At 38.4% G+C, this 12349-nt stretch overlaps 1 protein-coding gene and 1 long non-coding RNA gene across 2 annotated transcripts in view; both read left to right on the forward strand.

Moving 5' to 3' along the window:
- LOC121909468 overlaps window positions 1-12349 on the forward strand; it is a 567936-nt gene that overhangs the window by 49449 nt on the left and 506138 nt on the right. The gene's annotated exons all lie outside the window — the stretch shown is intronic.
- LOC121909442 (disks large-associated protein 1-like) overlaps window positions 1-12349 on the forward strand; it is a 74860-nt gene that overhangs the window by 40369 nt on the left and 22142 nt on the right. Inside the window, exons 4-7 of the mRNA XM_042430002.1 lie at window positions 9462-9586; window positions 10604-10729; window positions 10968-11126; window positions 11583-11665. Coding sequence (XP_042285936.1) covers window positions 9462-9586; window positions 10604-10729; window positions 10968-11126; window positions 11583-11665 — 493 coding nt within the window. The remainder of the gene's footprint in view (window positions 1-9461; window positions 9587-10603; window positions 10730-10967; window positions 11127-11582; window positions 11666-12349) is intronic.

The raw sequence follows: 12349 nt of genomic DNA on the forward strand, positions 1-12349 counted from the left end.
CGCATACACTCTGCTTGTTACACACACAGGACGCGCAGCAGTGCACATAAATGCAAAAGATTACAGATAAAAGGATTACAATGTTAACAATTATTACTGTGTACATCAACATAATTTAAAAAATGCATGTCATAATGCTTAGTCATATTATTTATCAGGAGCTTTCCTGCTGCGTCAATACATGATGACATGAGGAACACAAAGGGAAATAAATGAGGTGGAAACAATGATTAAAATAAAGAAGGAAATAAATCTGGACAGCTTCTAGCTGCTGCCAGCAGCAGGATCAGCACCTTGGAGAGCTCATCAAGTCCTGATAACTGTGTTGATGATTATTTGCATGTTCAAAATTAATGATTTAATTTTTGAACGATATTTAACAAATATTCTTTAACATTTTTGAGAGTACAGTGATCAGGTTTCCATACTTTCAGCAATTAAAATCCTGCTGATTTGACCTGTTACTCCATGACTGAACAAAACGATTTTAAAGCTGTAATTAAAAAAATAAACCTTTTCAAAAACCAAACGAAAATACATTACAACATATTAATGAACAGGATCTTAAACTGGTGGTCTGAGACTGGGCACGGGAGGGTCCAGGAGCAGCAGGGGCCAGTGTGCTTGTTATGGATCGTGCGCTTTCACTTTGCGCATGAGCAGATCTGTTTCCTCTGCAGAGAAGTGTCCCTTCTTACTACTTGGCAAATGCGCCATCATATTAGCAAGCTGCCAAGTTGCAAGCACACCTGGCTTTTAAAGGGAATGGGAGATGACACTCTGATTGGTTTATTGCATGTTACGCTGAAAACACACCCATGATTGATTAAAAGACTAAGGACAACCCCTTTGAACCATGTGCTTGGCGCATCGACAATTTTTTCCTTCATTAAAATAGCAAAAGTGGATTTGGACACACCCTAAATGCACTTGCACCATGCGCTTCAAACCATGCGTGGGTCGTAACAAATCAAAATTATATCACATCCTCATAATTAAACAGCAGTATATGTCTAAAATTCACCTGGCAAAAAAAGACCAATAGTTAGATTTACGCCATATAGCAGCCATAGTAATGCACTCCAGAACGACCCATAGGGCCATAATATGCTGCCTTAAAAAACCTTGTCAAAAAATAATGATGTTTTATGGTGTGACAATGCTGTGCTTAAGATCTGGTTAGGTTAAGGCCCAAAAACCACTTGGTTAGGGTTAGGGAAAGATCATGGTTTGGGTTAAAACGATCACTAGAAATGTGTTTAATACTTCCTTAAAGTTATGCAACCTTCACCATGACATGATGAACATGACACATGACACTTGTGATTAGAAATGGGAAGCGAGCGGTCTCCTTCAGCAAAGTCCACATTTTGCCATCTAACTATCTAGCCATCCACCTAACCTGCCTCCTCCTAATAAGGCAAAATCATCTTATCAAGTCACCTTATATTGACATCATCTGAACTGTGTCACATCCCTGGGTCATAATTACTATGGCTGCCGGATGGCTTAACCATAACTATAGGTTGTTTTTGCAGGCCTGAATTTTAGACCTATACTGTTTATTTTTTTAATTATTAATTATTTTTATTCATTTATATTATTGATATTTTTTTTAATTTTACTGACCTATACTTTTTCTTGTGTGGACAGGTTACAAAATTAATGTGAGAGGAAATTATCTCATTTTGCAAATTTGGTGCCAGAGCTGCAAAGATATAACATTTTTTCATGGCTTTGGGGGTAGTTTTGCTGAGCCATGTTGTGTGCAGTTGAACCATGCTGGCACGCTGTGAGTGTTTTTCCACTGTTTTTCCACTGCACAGCATGGCAAGGTAAAAGAAGTCGTTTACCTTTTAGAACTGATTCACTGACTAATTGTTGTGGAGATCTGTTTTTATTGAAGAATAGAGCAAAGCTTTGCTACTTCAGTGAGAAACATATTTAATTTCCTGTATCTTCTTCATAATAAAAGCATCCCGTTAGTTTGTCAGTGGAAAGCTTTTAATATCAAGTAGCAATAGCAGGAAAAGTTAGGTTTTCATCAGCAGTAATTTAACGCAACTCCGATACAGACTCTGTTCATTCCAGAGTCCGGGGTTCTGCTTAATCCGAGGATATAGAAGTTTCCCCTCTTCTTGACGTTTTCCTGTATTGCTCTGCTCACCTCAGCACAGTTTCATCCTTGCTATACTCTGACTCAAACTGATACGGAACAGTCGTTTTGTAGATAGTGTTTTTGTCTTCTTGTCATATTTGCTGCCAGCACCGTCATTAAAACTCTAAAATTAAGTAACTTTAATGATTACAGGGGCTGACGTGTGATTATCTCATTATGATGCATTAGCTATGTTTAGCAAGTTTTAATAGTGTACTAAAATGAACCGAAACCAGTGGATCCCTGGAAAGTAGGGGGTAGTCGGTAATGTAAGTTGTAAGCACACAGGATTTACTGGACTTTGCGAAACCACTGGAATGGTCCTTTAACCCAACTGGTTATGAATGACAGTGAGGATGTACTGGGCATGTTGTAATAAATTGTTTATAGTGTGCATTCAACTTAACTGCTGGTGGATGATGGCTACTTAGGGGTGGCTGTGGCTCAGGAGCTAAAGCAAGTGGTCCACTAATCGGAAGATTGGTAGTTTGATCCTCTGCCTCTGCCATCAGTGTAAGAATGTGTGTATGAATGGGTGAATGTTGACATGTAGTGTAAAGCACTTTGAGTGGTTGGAAGACTAGAAAGGTGCTATATAAAATGCAGCCCATTATTTATACACAAATGTGTGAATAATTTGACCTGACATTGATGTTGGTACATGCAGGACTGTTGAGCTGATGGCGGAAAGGGGAATTCTGCTTTATCAGGTCTGTTATACAGGTTCATGGAAACAAGGACTCACACAAAACAACGTATATCAGGGTAAGCTGCAGAGCCTCCTACAGCTTTCCAAGTAAACATGATTTCTACATAAATAATTGTCTCTGAGTCTGAAAGAAAGTAAACACAGAAACCTGTAGCAGCCATCATGGCTAATTGCACAGTAATTTACTGTATATCTGTGGCAACTTGCATGTTGGTCTGTCTACACATGTGAGGCTGTGAATAGCTTAGCGTGTGTTCATGCCAGAAAAATATTAACTTCACACTGTAGTTATGTTCACACAGTCTCCTATCATGCATAAATGATGAATTATTAGCAACATTTCAGGTGCACTCACTCCAAGTGTTTTAGATCATCTGGATAAACTGTTGGTTTGTTTCCAACCTGTCTGAACATGTAAATGCTATATCTCAGCAATTACTTTGGTGAATAGATGTTAAAATAACCAATAGAAGTGATGGACAAAACTATGAAAATAAGATCCAAGTTGCAATAAATTGAAATTATGCTTTCAAATTAATGTTTTTTCTTAATCTTAGTGTTATAGTGTTGTAAGGGAGTAGCCTAAATAAACCACCTGCTGTCACTATTGCGCTGTCTATTCCCCTGAGAATTTAGCAATTATCGCTGTTTGTCCCTTACAGGACACTGTAATTCTAAAATTCATTCTGTGCGGGACACCATATTTTTTAAAGTTTACTTTCACTACTTCATAAGGTAAGCAGTGTTAATGGCGGCCTATGTCATCTGTACTGTAATATCTGAACTAAAAACACCTACCCTGGATTAGCTCACAGTTTATCAGCCTTTTCAAAGAAAGGGATAAAGTGTGGGCCAAATATCGCTTGTCTAAGGATGCTGCTGGTTGGGAAACCCACAGATACTTGAGAAATCTATGTAAAACCAAAACAAGGAATGCAAAATCTAACTACTATAAAGCAAGCTTTTCACAGAATTTCCGTAATCCTAGACAGTTCTGGAAACAATTGAACAATATTCTCAATAAAACTAACAAAAACCTCTTAAACCAGATACATATAAGTAATGAAACTATTACTGATCCTCTACTTATTTCCCAAGCTTTCAACCGTCATTTCCCATCTATCTGTGGTTCCCAACACTTTAATTCTTATGATATGGCTGGCTCTTTAAACTGTACTACTTCTAACGGTTCTTTTTTCTTTAGAAAAACAATGCTGACATTGTCTATCTGAACACCTCTGATACTTATCTTAGACCCCTAAATGTCTTATATAACTCTCTGTGTAGATTTATTTTGAGGTGCCCATATAGAACTCATCATTGCTTTCTATATGAATCACTTAATTGGCTACAAGCCTAAAGCTAGAAGGCAGTTTCACTGGGTTCAGGTCATCTTTAAATGTGTTTACTTTAATTGTCCTTCCTATTTGAAACAGTTTTTGGTTCCATACAGATCTTCTTATTCGCTCAGACATATGCAATATCCCTTCTTTTCTGTCCCCAGAATTTTTAAAGAAGTCAACGCAGGTCTTTTCAGTACAAAGCTTCAGCCGACTGGAATGATCTTCCTCTTTCTCTTAGATTTATTAACTCTTTTTGCTGCTTCAGGACTTCTTTATTCTGTCATCTTAAAACAACCTGTTCATGCCTTTAATTTGTATGTATTTGCAATTAGAAGATGAATTGTTTCAAGTGCTCTCGGTACTGATGAAACTGATCTTTTTACAGGTCAATTCTCATTTCTTGTATCCAGTTTCTTGTACAACTGCTGAGGGTGGGGGATGTGGGTGGGAGATGGTGAGAGAGCTGTCTGTATCTGTGTATTTGTAGTCTATGTTTGTTATGTAACGTTGTCATTGTAAGTATGTGTTATATTCTGTATTTTGTGTTTTTTAGGACCCCTCAGGGGGCTATCCTTTTTATAAATTCACTTCACTTCAATTCACTTCACCCATCCAGTCAATCTGTTCAACTATTGTGTTAATTAAGATGTTAACTTACACTTAGTGTGAGTTTGAGAAGTGAGCACTTGTGTTTTTATGTGTAAATACTGGCCGTAATGTTGGCTAGCTTGCTGTGTATGAGTAGAGCACTCATTCAGTGGAAATAGTGCAGGGTGAATTACCTTTTCAGTTATTGTCTGCTATCGGTCTTGTTATGTCATTTAATTTATTTTCACACTAAACAATATGTTAAGAGTGCCTTATTTAATTTGAAAAATGCAGTAATTTGTTATTTTCAGAGTTAGATTATTATTTTGTAATTTTTATTTTGGCACTAGGACATATTTTCTAAAAACAGTTTACTTTCACTGCTTCGTAAAGATATGCAGCCAGCAACCAGTGTACTGGACCAGCAACAGAGATGAAAGCTGTCATTGTGAGCCAATAAAGTGTCACCAGGTGTCAACCACAATCCAGAACTCCTGTGTCAAATGCCTCCTTCTTGCCACACATCACCCCATCACACACCAAGAAACACAATGCAGAGTCCCAGGGTGTGTAGAGAGGCTACAGAACCTTTGGGTTACAGTATATTTGCTCATGCTGCACAACCTTGAACATCTCTAGAAATAGTGCCACTGTCTAAAAAGGTTAATATATATCCCTGGTTATTGCCTCAGCCAAACAGCTTCACAGCACATCACAAGTCAGTCAAAGACTGACTTCCAGAGGCAGAGGCTAAAGACCCATCTTTCAAAATAAGCTCCAATGAACCCTTGGCATTCTGCTGATACATGAGAAACTGAATGATGAGCTGCCCTGACCCTGTCTGAAAGCACCTGAATATTATGCTGACACTTGAATTGTGACAATCCAGCTCTGTCTGGAGAGGAGCACAAGGAGAGTAAACTGGTTCAGGACTGTGAAAGACTGATTCAACAGAGACAGGGGGAAGGAGGAGGGTGTCTGTTCTCCCTGTAAATTTACATTTACAGGGTAAAAACCTCCTTCTATGAGGCTCATCTTCATATTCCGTGTTTATCCCTGAGGCACCTTTACAGCCAACACACTTTGCTTCAGGAGGATCAGGAGGAGACTGAAGACAGATGTGGGCAATGATGACCTTGATTTATCTGTAACAGCAGAGGATTTCAGTACACAGACAGTTATGGCCATGAACTTTTTATTTCTTCCTCGACTCCTTGTCTTCTGAGGTTACCACAAGCCTCTGTCTGTTGTTGGGCATCTTTTGAAAGCAAAAATAATTCAATTCAATTCAAGTAGCTTTATTGGCATGAACAAAAAAACATGTTGTTGCCAAAGAAGTTTACAGAAGATTCACATATTACATATTACATGTACATATTAAATACGCAGGTGTCACATGCAGGTTCTATATTATACTTATGCAGTCCATTCTTTCATTGCAATACAATACAGTACAACACAGTTTTATAGAATCTGATACAATTACTTAATATCTTACAAATATAGATTTTACAGTGTTTGTGAGTCCCTCAGGCTGTGGCAGGCAGATACATATTTAGCTGCTAGAGGTGCTGCTGTCCCTTCACCCAGGAGAACTGCCAATTTCTTCTCTGGAGTTAACATTTGGAGGTTAGGTATTTTCTTGGCTATTTCCTGGTAGTGGAAGTCTCTTACTGAAGAGAACTTCTCACAGTGGACAAGGAAGTGCATCTCTGTCTCTACATCCCCTGTCGAGCAGTGAGCACATAGCCATGTCTGTCTATATCTTCCTGTTTCTACTGCTAGTTGATGGTCACTGAGTCTGTATTTGGTCAGGATCCATCTCTGCTTCGTGTCTCTGACAGAGAGGAGATACTCGGCCAGTTTATATTCTCTGTTTAGGGTCAAATAACAATTTAGTCTACTTTGGGTCTTTGGGTTTATGTCAACAATTCCACATTTAAACATGCTCTTTTAAATAGGCTACTATGGCCATCCATGTATCCATTTATCTGCTTGGTGATGTTATATCTTCATTGAATTGCAGTAGAGTGAAAAAGGTGCATGTTGGTTGTTTTTTTTTTTTTTAAAAAAAAAGCCCCAGAGAGGCAGTTAAAGCACACTCTGTAATCGCCAAGAAGCTGTGCACAGCACTCCGCCTGGCTGTTGTTTTCACAGACTTTCAATCTCAATGGGTTACCCTGGTTAAATAAAGGTTTCAAAAAAAGAAAGAATAGTCCCAGCATGTAATTCAATTAAATCATCAACTTATATAACTTAGAGGGGGGTAGCTCAACACACAATGTATTTGATTAACAGTATTTGGAATATTGAATGGGTATTTTTTGCAACTGATGTTTATAATGTATAGTGAGTTCAGTGAATTAGCTGGAGTGATGGTGTCTTGGTTCTTTTCAGTAGTGACTGTGTGTTGGGTTACTGCCTGTGTCTGTGTGTGTATGCTTGAGAGAGAGAGAGAGCTAGAGACAATGTTGTGTTGCTATATGTGGCCATTTATTGTTTTGCTAACTGTTTTCCTCCCAGCAGGGCATTGATATTTAGATATATCAGCAGCTAGCTGCGCAGTGAACAAGCTGGTTTATTTCCGCCTCAGGCTGCAATTTATTTATAAACACATAAGCATGAATAAATGTCATTTCATGTCTATATTTGGATTTTCTGGAGCCACTGGCTAAATAAGAAGCATGGCTCCACATTGTTAAACAATGATATGGATCAGAAAAAATTGTGTGAAATGTGAAAGATGATGTATTGTACTGTATGTGGTATACATGCTCAGTGTAGTGACAGAAGCAGCTCCACCAGTGGGCCTTCAGAAGACACTGGTGGTTTGCTTCAATTTCAAAGCAGTGGTAATCCAACAAGGCTTTCACTTATCCACTTCACAAAACGGATTACAGTTCAATTGAGTGAGGATAATTATCATGAATGTAACTTTTCCCTCCTCCATAATCTCTTCCACTATGTTATGGAAATTGAAAATCAATTAAAGTAAAATGAATTCCATGCCAGTTTATTGAAATCAAATTGGGACCCTCTGCCTGGCAGAAGAAAAGAAAATAAGACGGAAGGATGTCAGCGTGTTGTCCTGCTAGTATTTACAGCAAAATTCTTTGAGAGAGGAAGAGAGGGAATACATTTAGCTAAAAATGATCCCAAAACGCATAGCTTTGCAGTCCCACTCACGCCCCCAACGACAGAGTGACTGAGAGTGACAGAGTGACCCTTAGAGTGCCCTCTAAGGTGCCCACACAGTATGATAAAATGCCCTCTATGGTGCCTACACAAAGGAGAAAGCATGCCAAAGTTCTGTAATGACTGTCTAGTTATGGGTAAATCAGGACAAAACGCCCTCTAGAGGGCCTCTATATGTGACGATCTGGAATGAAATATCCTCATGGTGCCCTTTCAGTGGAAGAAAATGTGATAATGCCCTTTAAAGAACCCCCCAAAATGAGAAATGATGTGCCCTTTAAATGAAGAGAATATAATGCAGTCAGTGCACTATGATGCAATGTGATGGGATGAACTGGAGGTTCTGTAGGGGTGCCCTTCTAGTAGACAAAAAAAAAAAGTAAAAAGTGCAATTAAGCATTTCCCTAAGTCTAACATACTGAAGTGCAGAATTAGGTGCCCTTTCAATGAAAAAGGTGCCCTGTAGGGTGCACTGTATGGGAGAAAAACATTGTGAAGTGGGGGCCCATTGAATGTATCAGGTGCCATTTATATTTTTTCGTCCTCGCCCCTGAGACATCCTGAATCCACCACTGGTCATGGTTAAGACACCAGTGTTTATTGTCTGTATGAGGTGTGATGTGAGCTGCTGTCTCCAGTGTCCGCCAAGTCATTCACATAAACAAACAAACAAAAACACCAAAAATTTGTGGTTTGGACAAATTTTGTTTTCTTCATTTTTCTGGTGATGACTGACTCCACAATATTGTGTTTGTGTATTATCACCAGCAAGAGTCCTCTGGCATTTTATTTGACTTATGTAACTTGTAGTATCTCATGCAATCTATATACAGTATTCTATGTTTGATAAATCTGTTTCCCATTTCTTTATACACTTTATTAAGATATAGTCAATGATATGTTGTACACTACTGTGTACAACATATCAGAAGAGGACAATACTGATGGAGTTTTAATCAAGCTCACTATTGTGTTGCTAGACAGCTATGTGTCCTTTGAGATGATAGCACATCTCCTTCTGTAACAGTTATTATATAATATAGAGACGAGTGAAAAGAAAACAAACACAGGTCAGAGGAAATTTCTCTTTCTAATTCAAACAATGTCTGACTGACATGGAGTGTAACTCTGAACCTGGAATCCTTCAGAATAAACTAAGAAATAAAGATCCCACTGTGGCTGGAGTCAGATCCAAATGTTCATTATAAAAGGGCCCAACAGCTGAATGTCACTGCAGTTCATGCAGTTTATCACCTGTGAGTAAAATTAAACTCTTTAAAAATATCTTGTGTATCAACACATGTAGTATTAGAAAACAAAATCTTGTGGTTATAGGAGCAGTTAACATTGGAGCTGTGTCTTGAACAGCTGGGTGCAGTGTCTCCAATATCTATTTATGCAGTATAGAATTTGAATATATCTTTTTTTTGTCCTTCTTATTGTCCCTCCCTCTTTGTCCTTTGTGTAGTTTCATCTTGCATCACCACGTATAAGAAAACTCCTCCACCAGTGCCGCCCCGAACCTCCACCTGCTCAACGGCCTCCAAGCCCTACATCTCTATCACAGCACAGAGCAGCACAGAATCTGCACAGGTACTGCACAGAGACTCAGTCCAATGTGTTAATTTGCTCCACATGTAGTTACAGAACATGAGACCATCAGTCTGGAGAGTAATATAGCACATACAGTTTGGTGGTTGGAGAGTTACCCTTCTTATTTCACATTGTTTAGACAAATATGCTTTTTCAGTCATCTGTCTCATGCACATTTGATTAGAACTTTATTTTACTCAATACAGCAGTCTACACAGGCCATGTAACTGTTCCACTGGCCTTGTGCTATACATGTGTAACCGCGACCTGAAGCATATTTAAATGCTCAAGTCTATTTTCCTCTTGTGTATATATCACTTGAGTTTACCATGGGCATTGAACTTTGTTCAGTTTTAACACAACTTTTTGGTGACAAACTGGAAAATGTTGACTATGATTGGTTAGAAATCCAGCCCAGTGCAAAATAATTTGTGGTCGTTGTGCGGCTGGACTGCCTTCAGCCCTCTGGGTGATACTCTTTGGGACGCTGCATATTTAAAGGAGGCTAATTTCCCCCTCTTATGACGTTATTCATCAGCACATATCACAAAATATGGTAATATTTATCTGTTCATATATTTAGACTGTAAACAATTTTCTGTTGTCTCTATACAACAGCACTTATTGTATATACAACTTTAGAGCACTTCACAGCTGTTTTATTTACTCTGTGATCATACACATTATTGTCATAGGTGGGGAGACAAATGCTACAAAGATGACAGCAAAGCAGATAGTAACAGACAAAAACAAGAGGTCTGGGGCAACAAATGCATGCCTGCATGCATACATGGATGAACCAATAAATAAAATTTTCACACAAAATTACCTTCCCTTTACTTCTTATATCATCTCAACTGTGTTTTATATCCCAGCTAAGATGCATCTCAACAGGCATATGGCCACAATGTTTTCAATTGTCTTTATCTAAAATGATCATTTATTAATGACATTGTGAGATATTAATGCTCATATTAACACCAGGTCTTAAAAACAATGTTTTCTAAAATCAACCAGGATGCATACATGGAAGAGGAGGGACCAAGAGGTGACATGACCATTCAATCGGGGCTCAGTAACTCAACAGAAAGCATCGATAGCATGAAAGCCTTGACAGCAGCCATAGAGGCTGCTAATGCACAGGTTAGTGCATTTTTATTGACGTTTTAAGAGGGACCAAACTTTGTGATTTCACCCAAAAATATTAATGTTTTATATGTAATTTATTAATCATTATTCAAAGCTTGAACAGAAACATTTGTATAGAACACTTTATGTGCTTTTCCAAATACTGTATTCACTAGGGGGGAAACACATTCACACAGACTGCACATTCCACTTCACTATGTACTTCATGTTTGCTACCATATTTCCTCTGCAGGTCCATGGACCAGCCAGTCAGCATGTCAGTAACAGCACCATGACAGTCGGAGTACCCGCCCCCTCAGTCTTGAGCAGGGGGCTGGTTGTTGAAGACCATCGGGACGAATACAGGAAAGAAGTACTCAGGAAGAGCAAATGTCTCTCCATAGGCATCCAGGTATTTATCAAACACAAAGGAGGAGACTGGAGGAAATGATGTGCTTCAGTTACTCAAACATTACATAGAGACTGTGTATTTGTATCATTTCTACTGCCAGATCACTAGTACCTCCCAGAATCAAGAATCATTTCACAATGCTTTGATTTCTGCTGAATTTCTTGAAAAGATTCAATGTTCACATAATAATCAGTATGTTCTTCTTTCTATATGTAACTGAAATATTTGAATAATGAGAGTTAGTTGATTTATCCTCTAACACCGCTGTATACAAAAAGATTGAGCTAGAAGGCTAGAAGGCTTATTCTTGTGATTATAATACTAGCTTTACAAATTAATTTCAAGTGGACCATGAGTTAAGATAAAAGCATTAAAAATGAAATGGCATTTATTTTTTGATCTGTTTTACCTGTCTTGATAATCCTGTGTGTGTTGCATTTGGGGGTTGTCCTGTAGGTTGATGGACCAGAAGAAGTTCCAGATCCAGAGGACCCATCTAAGTTCACTTCTGTAGGAGTACAAGTGGAGGATGACAGAGGGTGAGGCACTCACATTTTCTATCCTTTTTTTTCTTTTTTCACCATAAAATCAGTATATTATTGACCATCTAGAATAAGGGTGCACATTTTGCTTCAGAAGCAAGGGAAGCACATTTGTTTATGAATATAGACATTCGGGATGTGCAGAGGGCCCAGTATTTGTATCAAAATTTGTTGAGGCAGCAAAATTATAGAGCCAGAGCACTAACAGTGCGAAGGCCCTGTTGGAATTTAAGGAATTATTAGGGCCCAAGCACTGAATGGTGCTAAGCATTTTTGTTTAGCTAAACATGCTTGAAAACTTGAAAACCAGAAGTGGTGAAAAATGTCATATTTTATGGGTCTTGGGTGTGGCAATGGCAAAATGGCTCAAGAATATACCGTACAAAATTTCAAATTTGAAGCCCCTCCTTTCAATTTCATGTAGATGAACGAAATTTGGTAGATACATGTAACATGTCCAGGCGCACAAAAAAGCCTCTTGGAGACATACTCTAAATTCAACAGGAAGTCAGCCATTTTGAATTTAATTTCAATTTTTGCGCAGATTTTCCCATTTCCAGGCATTGTATTTTAATGAACTCCTCCTAGAGATTTAACCCCACCAACTTCCAATTTGGTCAGTGTCTTATAAAGACCTTTGTGATGGAAAGTTATCAAAATCTTGAGTTTTCACTGAACGCC

The sequence above is a fragment of the Thunnus maccoyii genome, chromosome 12, assembly GCF_910596095.1.
Source record: "Thunnus maccoyii chromosome 12, fThuMac1.1, whole genome shotgun sequence".
NCBI lineage: Eukaryota > Metazoa > Chordata > Actinopteri > Scombriformes > Scombridae > Thunnus > Thunnus maccoyii.